General features: G+C 39.8%; 1 protein-coding gene across 1 annotated transcript in view; it reads left to right on the forward strand.

Annotated features, from left to right (window-relative positions):
* The window catches only part of LOC106585428 (voltage-dependent N-type calcium channel subunit alpha-1B), a 109,863-nt gene that overhangs the window by 21,832 nt on the left and 71,470 nt on the right, over window positions 1–16,561 (forward strand). The window contains exon 4 of the mRNA XM_082968380.1: window positions 2,588–2,691. Within this exon, the coding sequence (XP_082824506.1) occupies window positions 2,588–2,691 (104 nt within the window). The remainder of the gene's footprint in view (window positions 1–2,587; window positions 2,692–16,561) is intronic.

Genomic DNA, 16,561 nt, shown 5'->3' on the forward strand with positions numbered 1-16,561 from the left:
TGTGTACATGGGTGAGATTTTTATTTATTTATTTTGAATTCAAGTTGTAACAACAAAATGTGGAATAAGTCAAGGAGTAAGAATACTTTCTGAAGGCACTGTACATATAGAATGTATTTTCTCTCTGTAGAATAGTATCTTTCCTGCATGTGTTGCTACTGTCAATGTAATTCACAGTGGAGCATGCTTGTCCTACAGTGCCTTCAGAAAGTATTCACACCTCTTGTCTTTTTCCACATTTTGCTGTGTTACAAAGTGGGATTAAAATGTATTGAACCGTAATTTTTGTCAACGATCTACACAAAATACTATTTTGTCAAAAAAGGAGAAAAATTCAAAGAAATTCATGAATTAATGGAAAATAAAACAGTAATATATATCTTGATTAGATAAGTATTCATCCCCTGAAGCAATGTTAGTATCATCTTTGACAGCGATTACAACTGTGAGTCTTTTTGAGTAAGTCTCTTAGAGCTTTGCACACCTGGATTGTACAATATTGGCCCATTCTTTCAAAAATTATTCAGGCTCTGTCAAGTTGGTTGTTCATCATTTCTAGACATCCATTTTTAAGCCTTGCCATAGATTTTCAAACCAATGTACAGTACCAGTCAGAAGTTGGGACAAACCTACTCCTTCAAGGATTTTTCTTAATTTTTACTATTTTCTACATTGTAGAATAATAGTGAAGACATCAAAACTATGAAATAACACATATGGAATCATGAATTAACCAAGAAAGTGTTAAACACATCAAAATATATTTTAGATTTTAGATTCTTCAAAGTTGCCTCCCTTTGCCTTGATGGCGGCTTTGCACACTCTTGGCATTCTCTCAACCATCTTCATAAGGAATGCTTTCCCAACAGTCTTGAAGGAGTTCCAACATATGCTGAGCACTTGTTGGCTGCTTTTCCTTCACTCTTTTAACATTTTAAATTCAGGCTGTAACACAACATAATGTGTAAAAAGGAGTGTGAATACTTTCTGAAGGCACTGTACATGCCTGTGAGGGAGCTCTGCATGTGTAAGCATTTAACTGACAATCCGTTAATGGCAAGAAGAAAACCCACCCAAGAAAGATTTATCTTCCGCTAATGTCTCAGCCAATTTTCAGCGACCCAATTGCCCTCAGCAGTAGACTTCCTCACATAGAAAATAATAATCTAGTTTTAACTGTGGTGTAGACATCGAGAAACAAATATATTTTAATACTGAGATAAGGTTTAATAATTGATTTGGAGCCTCCATTGAGGCTCTCTGCTTCTCTCACAGGGGTCATGAAAACCATATGGGCCCTAGATGTCTTATGAGCAGGGAAATGCCGGAATAAACATTGTTGCAGTGAGGATTTGGATGTCACTATGGCATACAAATCCAATTCACCACAGAAGGACACAGACAATGACTTTGGCTCCTGCTGTATATTTGCCCTCTTAACATTAAACCAGTATCTCTATGGGCTTGCATTCTGAATGTCATGATCTAGGGTCTCTCAACTGAGAAAGTGTTTACTGAACACCTGGCTTTTATAGTAGGTAGGTTTTGGAGTGGAGTGGACCTACTCTACTGTAGTGTAGTGGCTCTCAGACTTTAGAAACAGCCACATTTGCCTCTTGACATATAAAAAACTGGATCAAGTCCAAATAAGACTTTTGCTTTTTCCCTCTTCTGACTTTTTTAGTTTTCCAGTGGGACAGTTGTAATTCAAGCAGAAAAAGATCTCCATACACCAGAAATGTAATATCTTGCTTCGGCCCCAAGGACGTTTACAGCTTGCAACTCTCCAACATGCATTGTGTATTGTACCCATACTGTGGAGCATATAATGTATCCCTCAACTTAACGCTTACAAAATGTATTTGCATTTCTGAGTCAATACTGTAACTTGGCTTACCTGAGGATGCTACTTTTGTGCATCCTTGCCAAAAATATTGCCTTACAAAATAATATACACATACATACAGTAGCTAAATGGACAGGGAGGAAGAGGGCGGAGGTTTATCCAGTGGATTGGATGCTTTAGAGACAGCTGTGGGTGGAATGAGGGGGTGAGAGGGGTTGTCTGCAATTTGTATTTTTATCTGCTGATTCAGCAGCCCCAGGTCCCTCTCGCAATTACAGACAATATACAGTACGTTGGGTTGCACTGAAATGGCCTAAGAGAAGATCTGACCTTGTAACGTGTTTATGTTACTCTTACCATCATTGCCATGAATTTCCATCCTGATAGAGTGGGATCATGGAGAACAGGAGAAAGAGAGGGGGGGTCGGGAGTTGTGGTCAGTGGGATCGGCTGGAGAGAGAGAAGGCTTGCAGGTGGAAAGTCATTCACAGGAAAGTCATTAATCTGTGTCAGTCATCACTCAGCCCCCAGTTAAAACCTACGTTGAGTTTTTCCCCCCATTATGTCATCATATTGATAGCAATAAAAATAAAACAGAATCTTGTAATTTTTGTAGCACACCAAAAGAAAACGCTATTGTTTATTGCTACTCTTTTTCTTCCCCAAGCACAATGTTCAAAAAGCACCGTCACTAATGTAAATAAATATCAACCGTCCTTCTCTCTGTGTGTGTTTCTGCAGGCCAACGATGCCTCAGGGAACACCTGGAACTGGATCTACTTCATCCCCCTCATCATCATCGGATCCTTCTTCATGCTCAACCTGGTCCTGGGAGTCCTGTCTGGGTGAGTGTCAACATTACACATGTCTACATGTCCTGACACCATCTCTGTCTGTGGGAAAGGTGTTGTTATCAACTCACTATTATGAAGTACATACAGTATAGTGCTCTTTACAAGTCATTTCACTTACCTGCTGGCTCTGTTTAACGTGAAGCTTCTGTCTGACTATATTGGCATGGCGTTAGCCTAATCGAATGGGAGTATTCATTTACATAGTTTACAGTGTTTGTATTTTCCCTGTTTTCTCACATTTGAAGCAGTGTTTTGTGAAATATATGCTTGCCCACCAAGAGTTTGCATTGGGAGTGACCTGACTGGAATGTTCACACACACAGTACAGTACAAAACAAAACAGTAAGGAACAGTACAGTACAGAACAGAACAGTAAGGAACAGTACAGTACAGAACATAACAGTACAGAAGAATACAGGACAGTAAGAAACAGTACAGTAAGGAACAGTACAGTACAGCATATAACAGTAAAGAACAGAACAGAACAGTACAGTACAGAACTTAACAGTAAGGAACAGAACAGTACAGTACAGAACAGTACAGATCAGTACAGTATAGTACAGTACAGGACATAACAGTAAGGAACAGTACAGTACAGAACACAACAGTACAGGACTTTAACAGTAAGGAACAGAACAGTACAGAACAGTACAGTACAGAACATAACAGTACAGAACAGAACAGCACAGAAGAGAACAGTATGGAAAATAACAGTATGGAACGGAACTGTACGGAACAGAACAGTATGGAACGGAACAGAAGGGTACGGAACAGAAATGTACGGAACAGAACAGTATAGGACATAACACTAAGGAAAAGAACAGTACATAACAGTAAGGAAGAGAACAGTAAGGAACATAACAGTAAGGAACAGTACAGTACATAACAGTAAGGAAGAGAACAGTAAGGAACAAAACAGTAAGGTACAGTACAGAACATAACAGTAAGGAACAGAACAGTACAGAACAGAACAGTAAGGAACAGAACATAACAGTGCATAACATAACTGTAAGGAACAGAACAGTACAGAACAGAACAGTAAGGAACAGAACATAACAGTGCATAACATAACTGTAAGGAACAGAACAGTACAGTACATAACAGTAAGGAAGAGAACAGTACAGTAGAGAACATAACAGTAAGGTACAGTGCAGAACATAACAGTAAGGAACAGAACAGTACAGGACATAACAGTAAGGAACAGTACAGTACAGAACATTAAAGTAAGGAACAGAACAGTACAGAAAAGAACAGAACGGTACGGAACAGAACAGTAAGGAACAGAACAGTACAGTACAGAGCATAACAGTAAGGAACAGAACAGTACAGTACATAACCGTAAGGAAGAGAACAGTACAGAACATAACAGTAAGGAAGAGAACAGAACAGTAAGGAACAGAACATAACAGTATGGAACAGAACAGTACAGTACAGAACATAACAGTAAGGAAGAGAACAGAACAGTAAGGAACAGAACATAACAGTGCAGAACATAACAGTAAGGAAGAGAACAGTACAGTACGTAACAGTAAGGAACAGAACAGTACAGTACAGAACATAACAGTAAGGAACAGAACAGTACAGTACAGTACAGAACATAACAGTATGGAACAGAACAGTACAGTACAGAACATAACAGTATGGAACAGAACAGTACAGTACAGAACATAACAGTAAGGAAGAGAACAGAACAGTAAGGAACAGAACATAACAGTGCAGAACATAACAGTAAGGAAGAGAACAGTACAGTACATAACAGTAAGGAACAGAACAGTGCAGTACAGAACATAACAGTAAGGAAGAGAACAGTACAGAACATAACAGTAAGGAACAGTACAGAACATAACAGTAAGGAAGAGAACAGTACAGTAGAGAACATAACAGTAAGGTACAGTGCAGAACATAACAGTAAGGAACAGAACAGTACAGGACATAACAGTAAGGAACAGTACAGTACAGAACATTAAAGTAAGGAACAGAACAGTACAGAAAAGAACAGAACGGTACGGAACAGAACAGTACGGAACAGTAAGGAACAGTACAGAGCATAACAGTGAGGAAGAGAACAGTACAGAACATAACAGTAAGGAACAGAACAGTACAGTACAGAGCATAACAGTAAGGAACAGAACAGTACAGTACATAACCGTAAGGAAGAGAACAGTACAGAACATAACAGTAAGGAAGAGAACAGAACAGTGCAGAACAGAACATAACAGTGCAGAACATAACAGTAAGGAAGAGAACAGTACAGTACATAACAGTAAGGAACAGAACAGTACAGTACAGAACATAACAGTAAGGAACAGAACAGTACAGTACAGAACATAACAGTATGGAACAGAACAGTACAGTACAGAACATAACAGTAAGGAAGAGAACAGAACAGTAAGGAACAGAACATAACAGTGCAGAACATAACAGTAAGGAAGAGAACAGTACAGTACATAACAGTAAGGAACAGAACAGTACAGTACAGAACATAACAGTATGGAACAGAACAGTAAAGTACAGAACATAACAGTATGGAACAGAACAATACGGAACAGAACAGTACAGTACAGAACAGTACAGTACAGAACAGTACAGTACGGAACAGAACAGTACGGAACAGTACAGTACAGAACAGTACAGTATAGAACATAACAGTATAGAACATAACAGAACAATACGGAACAGAACAGTACAGTACAGAACAGTACAGTACAGAATATAACAGTAAGGAACAGAACAATACGGAACAGAACAATACAGAACAGAACAGTACGGAACAGAACAGTACAGACAAAAACAGTAAGGAACAGAACAGAAAGGAACAGAACAGTATGGAACGGAACAGAATGGTATGGAACAGAACGGTCAGGAACAGAATAGTACAGTACAGAAAAAAATAGCAAGGAAGAGAAGAGTACAAAACATAACAGTAAGGAACAATACAGAACATAACAGTAAGGACGAGAACAGTACAGTACAGAACATAACAGTAAGGAACAGAACAGTACAGTACAGAACATAACAGTAAGGAACAGAACAGTACAGTACAGAACATAACAGTATGGAACAGAACAGTACAGTACAGAACATAACAGTATGGAACAGAACAATACGGAACAGAACAGTAAGGAACAATACAGAACATAACAGTAAGGACGAGAACAGTACAGTACAGAACATAACAGTAAGGAACAGAACAGTACAGTACAGAACAGAAAGGAACAGTACAGTACAGAACATAACAGTAAGGAACAGAACAGTACAGTACAGAACATAACAGTAAGGAACAGAACAGTACAGTACAGAACATAACAGTATGGAACAGAACAATACGGAACAGAACAGTACAGTACAGAACAGTACAGTACAGAACAGTACAGTACGGAACAGAACAGTACGGAACAGAACAGTACGGAACAGAACAGTACGGAACAGAACAGTACGGAACAGTACAGTACAGAACAGTACAGTATAGAACATAACAGTATAGAACATAACAGAACAATCCGGAACAGAACAGTACAGTACCGAACATAACAGTACAGTACAGAACAGAACAGTACAGTACAGAACAGAACAGTACAGTACAGAATATAACAGTACGGAACAGAACAATACGGAACAGAACAATACGGAACAGAACAATACAGAACAGAACAATACAGAACAGAACAATACAGAACAGAACCGAACAGTACGGAACAGAACAGTACGGAACAGAACAGTACGGAACAGAACAGTACAGAACAGTACAGAAAATAACAGTAAGGAACAGAACAGTAAGGAACAGAACAGTACGGAACGGAACAGAATGGTATGGAACAGAACGGTACGGAAAAGAATAGTACGGAACATTAAGGAACAGTAAAGTACAGAGCATAACAGTAAGGAAAGGAACAGTACAGGACAGAGCATAACAGTAAGGAACAGAACAGTGCAGTACAGAAAAAAATAGCAAGGAAGAGAAGAGTACAAAACATAACAGTAAGGAACAATACAGAACATAACAGTAAGGACGAGAACAGTACAGTACAGAACATAACAGTAAGGAACAGAAAAGCACAGAACATAACAGAAAGGAACAGAACAGTACAGTACAGAACATAACAGTAAGGAACAGAACAGTACAGTACAGAAATTAACAGTAAGGATGAGAACAGTACAGAACAGAACATAACAGTAAAGAACAGTACAGAACAGAACATAACAGTAAAGAAGAGAACAGTACAGTACAGAACATAACAGTAAGGTACAGTACAGAACAGTAAGGAAGAGAGCAGTACAGAACATAACAGTAAGGAATAGTACAGTAAAGAACATAACAGTAAGGAAGAGAACAGTTCAGTACATTAAATATGTGTGAGGAACAGAACAGAACAGTACAGAACATAACAGTACAGAATCTAACAGTAAGGAACATAACAGTACAGAACATAACAGTACAGTACAGAACATAACAGTAAGGAAGAGAACAGTACAGAACATAACAGTAAGGAATGGTACAGTACAGAACATAACAGTAAGGAAGAGATCAGTACAGTACATAACAGTGAGGAACATAACAGTACAGTACAGAACATAACAGTAAGGAAGAGAACAGTACAGAACAGTAAGGAAGAGAACAGTACAGAACATAACAGAAAGGAACAGAACAGTACAGTACAGAGCATAACAGTAAGGAACAGAACAGTGCATTACAGAACATAACAGTAAGGAAGAGAACAGTACAAAACATAACAGTAAGGAACAGTACAGAACATAACAGTAAGGAAGAGAACAATACAGAACATAACAGTAAGGAAGAGTACAGAACATAACAGTAAGGAATAGAACAGTACATAACAGATTCCTTACTGTTCCTCAGTACAGAACATAACAGTAAGGAATATTACAGTACAGAACATAACAGTAAGGAACAGAACAGTACAGTACATAACAGTGAGGAACAGAACAGTACAGTACAGTACAGAACATAACAGTAAGGAAGAGAACAGTACAGAACATAACAGTAAGGAATATTACAGTACAGAACATAACAGTAAGGAACAGAACAGTACAGTACATAACAGTGAGGAACAGAACAGTACAGTACAGTACAGAACATAACAGTAAGGAAGAGAACAGTACAGAACAGAACAGTAAGGAAGAGAACAGTACAGAACAGAACAGTAAGGAAGAGAACAGAACATAACAGTAAAGAAGAGAACAGAACAGTAATTTTCAGAGCAGTAAGGAACAGAAAAGTAAGGAACAGAACAGTAAGGAACAGAACAGTAAGGAACAGAACAGTATAGACCAGATCGGAACAGAACAGTAAGGAACGGAACGGAACAGTAAGGAACGGAACAGTATGGAACAGAGCAGTACAGAACAGTACAGAGCTCATAAGTGCTGAGCTGTATTAGACTCCCTCGTTTAGATTCACTAAACAGCAGAGTAAACCAGGACAACGCTGGAGGTACAATAGTCCTACATAAACAATATCAGAGGTGTTTTCTGAATGTACCATCCACTCTGTACCCTGTTCAAAATACTGTCAAGGGAAATTAGCATTTTATTTCTTCTGTTAAATTGGTTTACAGCATTTACTGTCCTTACACTACAGTACAGTAGTCCCTGGATTGAAGGCAGCTACTCCCACACGTTTCGCTATACCATCAATGTCTGGTGAATCATGCCGTAGACTCGAGTGCAATGTCAATGCTGGGTAATTTGGAATGTTTATGTGTTTTTTCTGTTCATTGTTTTGAAGCCAAGGGGGCATGTTGTGCCTCCTCCTCACTCACTCACTCACTCACTCACTCACTCACTCACTCACTCACTCACTCACTCACTCACTCACTCACTCACTCACTCACAGAGCTTAATGGAAGGCCTCCTGATGAGTGCTGTGTGGTGTACTAGGCTGTAACCTAGCTGCTATTAGGATTTGAATGTATTACTTCTCGGAAACCAAATCTAATTCTCACTTGCTGTTCCACCAAATGGCTTCAGCTCTCTCTGTACTATCAATATGGCATTATGCTCTTCATAAGGCCATGTTAAACTGACAAAAAAAACGTTGAAAATTTGATTTTGTTTTATTATCTGGGGGATTTTGATCAACAGTGCCACCTAATGGGCAATTTCTAGAAATCCTCCAATCAGAGCACAGATATCGGTCATGTGATCAGTCTACCGTTCTAAAATATTTTGGAAAACAACCATTTTTGATCTGAAGTGAGAGAAAATCTACTCCCGTTTTGGAGTGAAAAGTTGGACTTTCACATCTCAAATTATTTCTTACTACAATATACACTGAGTATACAAAACATTAAGTACACCTGCTCTTTTCTTGACAGACTGACCAGGTGAATCTCGGTGAAAGCTATGATCCCTTATTGATGTCACTTGTTAAATCCACTTCAATCAGTGTAGATGAAAGGGAGGAGACAGGTTAAAGAAGGATTTTTAAGCCTTGAGACATTTGAGACATGGTTTGTGTATGTGTGCCATTCAGAGGGTGAATGTGCAAGACAAATGATTTAAGTGCCTTTGTGTATGATAGTAGATACCAGACGCACCGGTTTGTGTCAAGAACTGCAACGCTGCTGGGTTTTTCATGCTCAACAGTTTCCCATGTGTATCAAGAATGGCCCACCACCCAAAGGACATCCAGCCAATTTGACACAACTGTGGGAAGCATTTCAGTCAACATGGGCCAACATCCCTGTGGAATGCTTTCAACACCTTGTAGAGTCCATGCCTTGACAAATTGAGGCTGTTCTGAGGGCAAAAGGGGGGTGCAACTCAATATTAGGAAGGTGTTTTGTACACTCAGTGTATGGTCATATGTTCATAAATACATACTGTGTACAGTTTGTCATGTTTAACTGACAAAAATATCCATGGTTGGATGCTAACCAGAGCTCATGCAAAGTCAATGGGACAAACTGGCTAAATTAGCTGTCTAGCTAGCCGAGTAGAGTGTTAGCTAGCTATAGCCGTTTACATTTCATTTTACATAGTTTTTTGTATGTTTTAACTAGCTGGCTAGCTAGCTTAAAACCATTCACATCTTTCTAGTTTATGATTATGAAGTTGGAAGTTTGCTTAATGTAGCTAGTTATCTTTGTCTATATTGCCATTGACTTGACTGGCAGCAGGTTCAGTTGATGGACAGAGCACAGCTGTGAATTTCAGTACAGTTGTGGCAGTCAATAACAAGCTATAGGAGATGAGTAAATCAATGGGGGAAATAAGTTTAAATTGATCTGTGCTTCATATGAAATATAGTATAATATTAATGTTCATGTTGCTCATTGCTCCAGTGTTTCATACCCAACTCCATTGCCAGCAAAATTGCTCTGCAATATTTCCCCCAAAAACGGCAGCGTATCATGGCCTTTAAAGTCTTGTGTGTTACTTTGTCAGAAAGTCAGTCCTCCTACCTATTGTCTCGTCACTGGCTGCACTCAGTATCCCCTCTGCGAAGATGGCGTAAACTCTGACTCTGTAAGACTCTGTGTACTTCATACAATCCGGTGGTGTAAAGTACTTAAGTAAAAATACCTTAAAGTACTACTTAAGTAGTTTTTTGGGGTATCTGTACTTTACTATTGATATTTTGAGCTACTTTTACTTCACTACATTCCTAAGGAAAAGAATGTACCTTTTACTCCATACATTTTCCCTGACACCCAAAAGTACTCATTACATTTTGAATGCTTAGCAGGACAGGAAAATGGTCAAATTCATGCATTTGTCAAGATAACATGCCTGGTCATCCCTACTGCCTCTGATCTGGCGGACTCATTAAACACAAATGCTTCTACTGTTGTGTTGGAGTGTGCTCCTGTCTATCCCTAAATAATGCATTTAAAAACAGAATGTGCCATCTGGTTTGCTGACTACAGTGGCTTACGAAAGTATTCACCCCCCTTGGCATTTTTCCTACTTTGTTGCCTTACAACCTGGAATTAAAATTGATTTTTGGGGGGGTTGTATCATTTGATTTACTCAACATCCCTACCACTTTGAAGATGCAAAATATTTTTTATTTTGAAACAAACAAGAAATAAGAAAACTTGGTATCAAGTTCTATTTTTGTTTCATCCGACCGGAGGACATTTCTCCAAAAGTATGATCTTTGTCCCATGTGCAGTTGCAAACCGTAGTCTGGCTTTTTTATGGCGGTTTTGGAGCAGTGGCTTCTTCCTTGCTGAGCGGCCTTTCAGGTTATGTCGATATAGGACTCGTTTTACTGTGGTTATAGATCATTTTGTACCTGTTTCCTCCAGCAGCTTCACAAGGTCCTTTGCTGTTGTTCTGGGATTGATTTGCACTTTTTGCACCAAAGTACGTTTATCTCTAGGAGACAGAACGCGTCTCCTTCCTGAGCGGTATGACGGCTGTGTGGTCCCATGGTGTTTATACTTGCGTACTATTGTTTGTACAGATGAACGTGGTACCTTCAGGCGTTTGGAAATTGCTCCCAAGGATGAACCAGACTTGTGGAGGTCTACAATTTTTTTTCTGAGGTCTTGGCTTATTTCTTTAGATTTTCCCATGATGTCAAGCAAAGAGGCACTGAGTTTGAAAGTAGGCCTTGAGAAACATCCACAGGTACACCTCCAATTGACTCAAATTATGTCAATTAGCCTATCAGAAGCTTCTAAAGTCATAACATCATTTTGGGGAATTTTCCAAGTTGTTTCAAGGCACAGTCAACTTAGTGTATGTAAACTTCTGACCCAATGGAATTGTGATACAGTGAATTATAAGTGAAATAATCTGTCTGTAAACAATTATTGGAAAAATGACTTGTGTCATGCACAAAGTATATGTCCTAATTGACTTGGTGGTTGAAAAACGAGTTTTTATGACTCCAACATAAGTGTATGTAAACTTCCGACTTCAACTGTATTTTCTTTTTCAAGAGGTCTATGAAAAGTGGATGTAGAACCATCAGACAGGGAGATTGACATAGCAGTAGTGGGTGAAGACCTTGAACAGCGGGTGCGGTTGCTGGGAAGAGGTGGTTCCCAAAAGCCATCATCCATATCCTCTGCATCCTCCACTTTGTGGTGAATAAAATAAAGGGACGTATTGTTATAAGACACACAGAATTACAGTTGACTAAATGTACAAAACGACATTACTGTGAAGTAAAAACACCAAGCCTAAACTTTATCTGTGCAGTGACTCACATAGAAGGTGTGAAGCACACACACACACAATGCAAAAAGAAACACTTTGGAGACAAAGGAAGAGGTGAGAACCGCAAATAAACAATGGCCATGAGAGTTTAGTGGCCTCTTCAAAGCTCAAGGTCCTAAACTATATCTTAACCGCCATCGATAAGAAACAATACTGTGCAGCCGTATTCATTGACCTGGCCAAGGCTTTCGACTCTGTCAATCACCACATCCTCATCGGCAGACTCAATAGTCTTCGTTTCTCAAATTATTGCCTCGCCTGGTTCATCAACTACTTCTCTGATAGATTTCAGTGTGTCAAAACGGAGGGCCTGTTGTCCGGACCTCTGGCAGTCTCTATGGGGGTGCCACAGGGTTCAATTCTTAGGCTGACTCTCTTCTCTGTATACATCAATGATGTCGCTCTTGCTGCTGGTGAGTCTCTGATCCACCTCTACACAGACGACCCCATTCTGTATACTTCTGGCCCTTCTTTGGACACTGTGTTAACAACCCTCCAGATGAGCTTCAATGCCATACAACTCTCCTTCCGTGGCCTCCAACTGCTCTTAAATACAAGTAAAACTAAATGCATGCTCTTCAACCGATCGCTGCCTGCACCTTGCCCGCCCGTCGATCACTACTCTGGACAGTTCTGACTTAGAATCTGTGGACAACTACAAATACCTAGGTGTCTGGTTAGACTGTAAACTCTCCTTCCAGACTCACATCAAACATCTCCAATCCAAAGTTAAATCTAGAATTGGCTTCCTATTTCGCAACAAAGCATCCTTCACTCATGTTGCCAAACATACCCTCGTAAAACTGACCATCCTACCGATCCTCGACTTCGGCGTTGTCATTTACAAAATAGCCTCCAGTACCCTACTCAATAAATTGGATGCAGTCTATCACAGTGCCATCCATTTTGTCACCAAAGCCCCATATACTACCCACCACTGCGACCTGTATGCTCTTGTTGGCTGGCCCTCGCTTCATAGTCGTCGCCAAACCCACTGGCTCCAGGTCATCTTCAAGACCCTGCTAGGTAAAGTCCCCCCTTATCTCAGCTCGCTGGTCACCATAGCAGCACCCACCTGTAGCATGCGCTCCAGCAGGTATATCTCACTGGTCACCCCCAAAGACAATTCCTCCTTCGGCCACCTCTCCTTCCAGTTCTCTGCTGCCAATGACTGGAACGAACTACAAAAATCTCTGAAACTGGAAACACTTATCTCCCTCACTAGCTTTAAGCACCAGCTGTCAGAGCAGCTCAAAGATTACTGCACCTGTACATAGCCCATCTATAATTTAGCCCAAACAACTACCTCTTCCCCTACTGTATTTATTTATTTTATTTTGCTCCGTTGCACCCCATTATTTCTATTTCTACTTTGCACTTTCTTCCACTACAAATCTACCATTCCAGTGTTTTACTTGCTATATTGTATGTACTTCACCACCATGGACTTTTCTGCCTTTACCTCCCTTATCTCACCTCATTTGCACACATTGTATATAGACTTATTTTTCTACTGTATTATTGACTGTATGTTTGTTTTACTCCATGTGTAACTCTGTGTTGTTGTATGTGTCAAACTGCTTTGCTTTATCTTGGCCAGGTCGCAATTGTAAATGAGAACTTGTTCTCAAATTGCCTACCTGATTAAATAAAGGTGAAATAAAAAAATTAAAAAATAGAACAGCAAACAGTGAACTAATATGAAACATAGACAATAACTACTTTGGAATTATATAACATTGAAATTACTTGTTACAATGGCCTATGTAAACTAAATCCAAAGCACAAAAAGCAGACAATTTATAAAAAACGAAATACATATAGTATATTAGCTATATAAAGTCATGAAAATAATTTACTTACAGATCTAAAAGTGGATCCAATCCTTCTAGAAAGCAATCTTCGTCGTCTGAGTCAAAATTCTCGTTGTCCAAATCGCTCCCCTGATCCGTGTCCGACTCCAGTATTTTATTCAAAGTTTCTATGTCGGTATACTTATTCATAGCTGCCTTCTTTTTAGGTTCCTGTTCGATATTCTACGTTTTTACCTTTTTTTCACCCTTAAGAAACTATCTTTTATGCTAAAGAAATGAAATGAAATCGTGCTCGGTGCGTCTGGTCTCTGAGTCCGGTAGTAATAGTTTGCAGAATGCATAAAAGGTTCAAGGCCTTGCTTTGTCCCACCCAAGTCAACTGCATATCCCTGGAAAGCTTATCTCCTTTGTTACAAGACGGTCAAGGTGCCATAGTAGCCAATCCCCTGTGTAATGGATGCCTACAGCAAGTAAGCAGGTATCGTCATATTTTTTATGCTCAAAGATGTGACGCGAATGTCCACTCGGTGGACATTCGATGTTGCCATTAAGTCATACATCATCAGATAACATCGGCAATAGGCGATATTCGTTCTTACCAACATAGGGATTAATTTGATACCCCTCATGTAGCTATAGCTCAAACACAGACCAAATGGAAGCTTATCTTGTAAGATGTTTGGTGAAAACGCTGTGTAAAATAAACATTTTGACTCTCGGGTCTGGTGATCAATAACGGTAGGTCCCAGGCAGACAAATAAGACATCCTCATGATCTGTGGAGTCCCGGATTTTGGTGTGTATCAACGTATTCCGTGTTTATTTTGTTTATGCTTCACAATGCTAAACGGAATGTAGGTAGCAGACATCTTGAAATAAGGTCATCAGCTCAGCCTGCCCTTATAAGTTCGTATGCCCATGTATGGTAGTAATTCACACCAAGTATTTTAAAGCACCGATCAATAGCCAAGATAGTCAGCCTACCGCAGACACCCTGCTTTTGCAAATAGGGGTTACCGTTCTCATACCATAATGAATTGAATAAAACAAATCCAATAGGCTCCCCAAATATGGGGCCTTAACATTTGAGGTTTTAAATAAACTTATTCCTCATCAATCTACACACAATACCCAATAATGACAAAGTGAAAACAAGTTTTTAGAAATTGTTGCAAATTTATAAAAACTTAAAAACAGAAATACCTTATTTACATAAGTATTCAGACCTTTTGCTATGAGACTCGAAATTGAGCTCAGGTGCATCCTGTTTCAATTGATCAACCTTGAGATGTTTCTACAACTTGATTGGAGTCCACCTGTGGTAAATTAAATTGATTGGACATGATTTGGAAAGGCAAACACCTGTCTATATAAGGTCCCACCGTTGACAGTGCATGTCAGAGCAACAACCAAGCCATGAGGTCAAAGGAATTGTCCGTAGAGCTCTGAGACAGGATTGTGTCGAGGCACAGGTCTGGGGAAGTGTACCAAAAAATGTCAGCCGTGTTTACTGTGGTCAGGAGGGATGAAGGTCACTGATGCACTGTGACAGGGCTGTGTCACATTCTAAAGGCCACTGTCTGTCCTGCAGGGGGCCGGGGCCAGGGCTGCAGCCACACACAGGGGTTAGAGGCCACAGCCCCAGGAGCAGAGACAGCAGGCGGGGGCAGCAAGGCTCATCTTTTATCTCATCACCCCTCCTAATATCCCCCGCCCTCCTGCCCAATCACCCCGTCAGGTTACTCTGTGAGGGCTTTCATTAGAACAAAGGGAGTGCCACAGAATGCCCAGCCCCCCCCCCCCCCCCCCCCCTCTTCTCAATTCAATTCAAGGGCTTTATTGGCATGGGAAACATATGTTAATATTGCCCAAGCAAGTGAAGTAGATAATAAACTAAAGTGAAATACACAATAGAAATGTACAGCTTCTCTCTCTCCCTTATGTTTTCCTCCTCCCTCTTCTCCTCTGTGTGGAGTAGAAGGTCAGGTTTTTCAGATCCTTCCCAGCAGGGTAATGTCTGCCTGTCAGTCAGGTGGAGGCCCATGCTGTGTCCTGTTGCTCCACAACTCACAGCTGTACAGCTGTAAATCAATATTCACATACTGTACCTCTTGGTCTGAACCTTGACTTCTGACTCATGTTCTTGTTGCTTATATTGTGTGTGATATGTAGGCTACAGTTTCTTTAGATTTTCCAGGTCCTTTATTATTATACTGTAGCTTTAGCTTAAAACAGTTTCACATTTTCAGGCATAGTATCCCAGCTCTGAGCAGTTTTAATTTTGTGTGTTGTGGTGGCTAATTTCTGCATTACCAAATGAGGAGAGTTACAAACTTCACACACCAGTCAGATTTATACTTAAACTACATCTTTAATAATTAAGAGCTTTGTATTAGCAATGACTTTCAACGATGGGCTATCTCTAATGAAACATTGAAAGTGACAACACAAAAGTACAAAGATCTTTTATAGCCAAGATACACCCCTCTCAACGTACATGACGAACAACAGATATATAGAATGGGTCACAAGGTTAAGATTTGTATGAAAGATATCTATAAAACATAGCAGACAGCAACTGCTGTGTCAACAGTTTTCATTGTATAGACCAGTGTCTGGTCCTCCTACTCCAAACTGGAACCGTCTCTTCCTGGTACGGTATAGAACAGAACCATTAGCTCATGTTCTCTGGAATGCTCTTTAGGCTTTATTACCCAAAGACATCGTAAATCTCCTCCGTCAGTGTTATCTCATAGAGGCCCATCCTCAGTAGAGTTAACACACACAATAGTTAACCGAATACTCTATTCTGTCGAATAAAACAATGTCACAAGAATTTTCATCCCAATGTTATTA

Source organism: Salmo salar, chromosome 24 (genome assembly GCF_965601325.2).
Source record: "Salmo salar chromosome 24, fSalSal1, whole genome shotgun sequence".
NCBI lineage: Eukaryota > Metazoa > Chordata > Actinopteri > Salmoniformes > Salmonidae > Salmo > Salmo salar.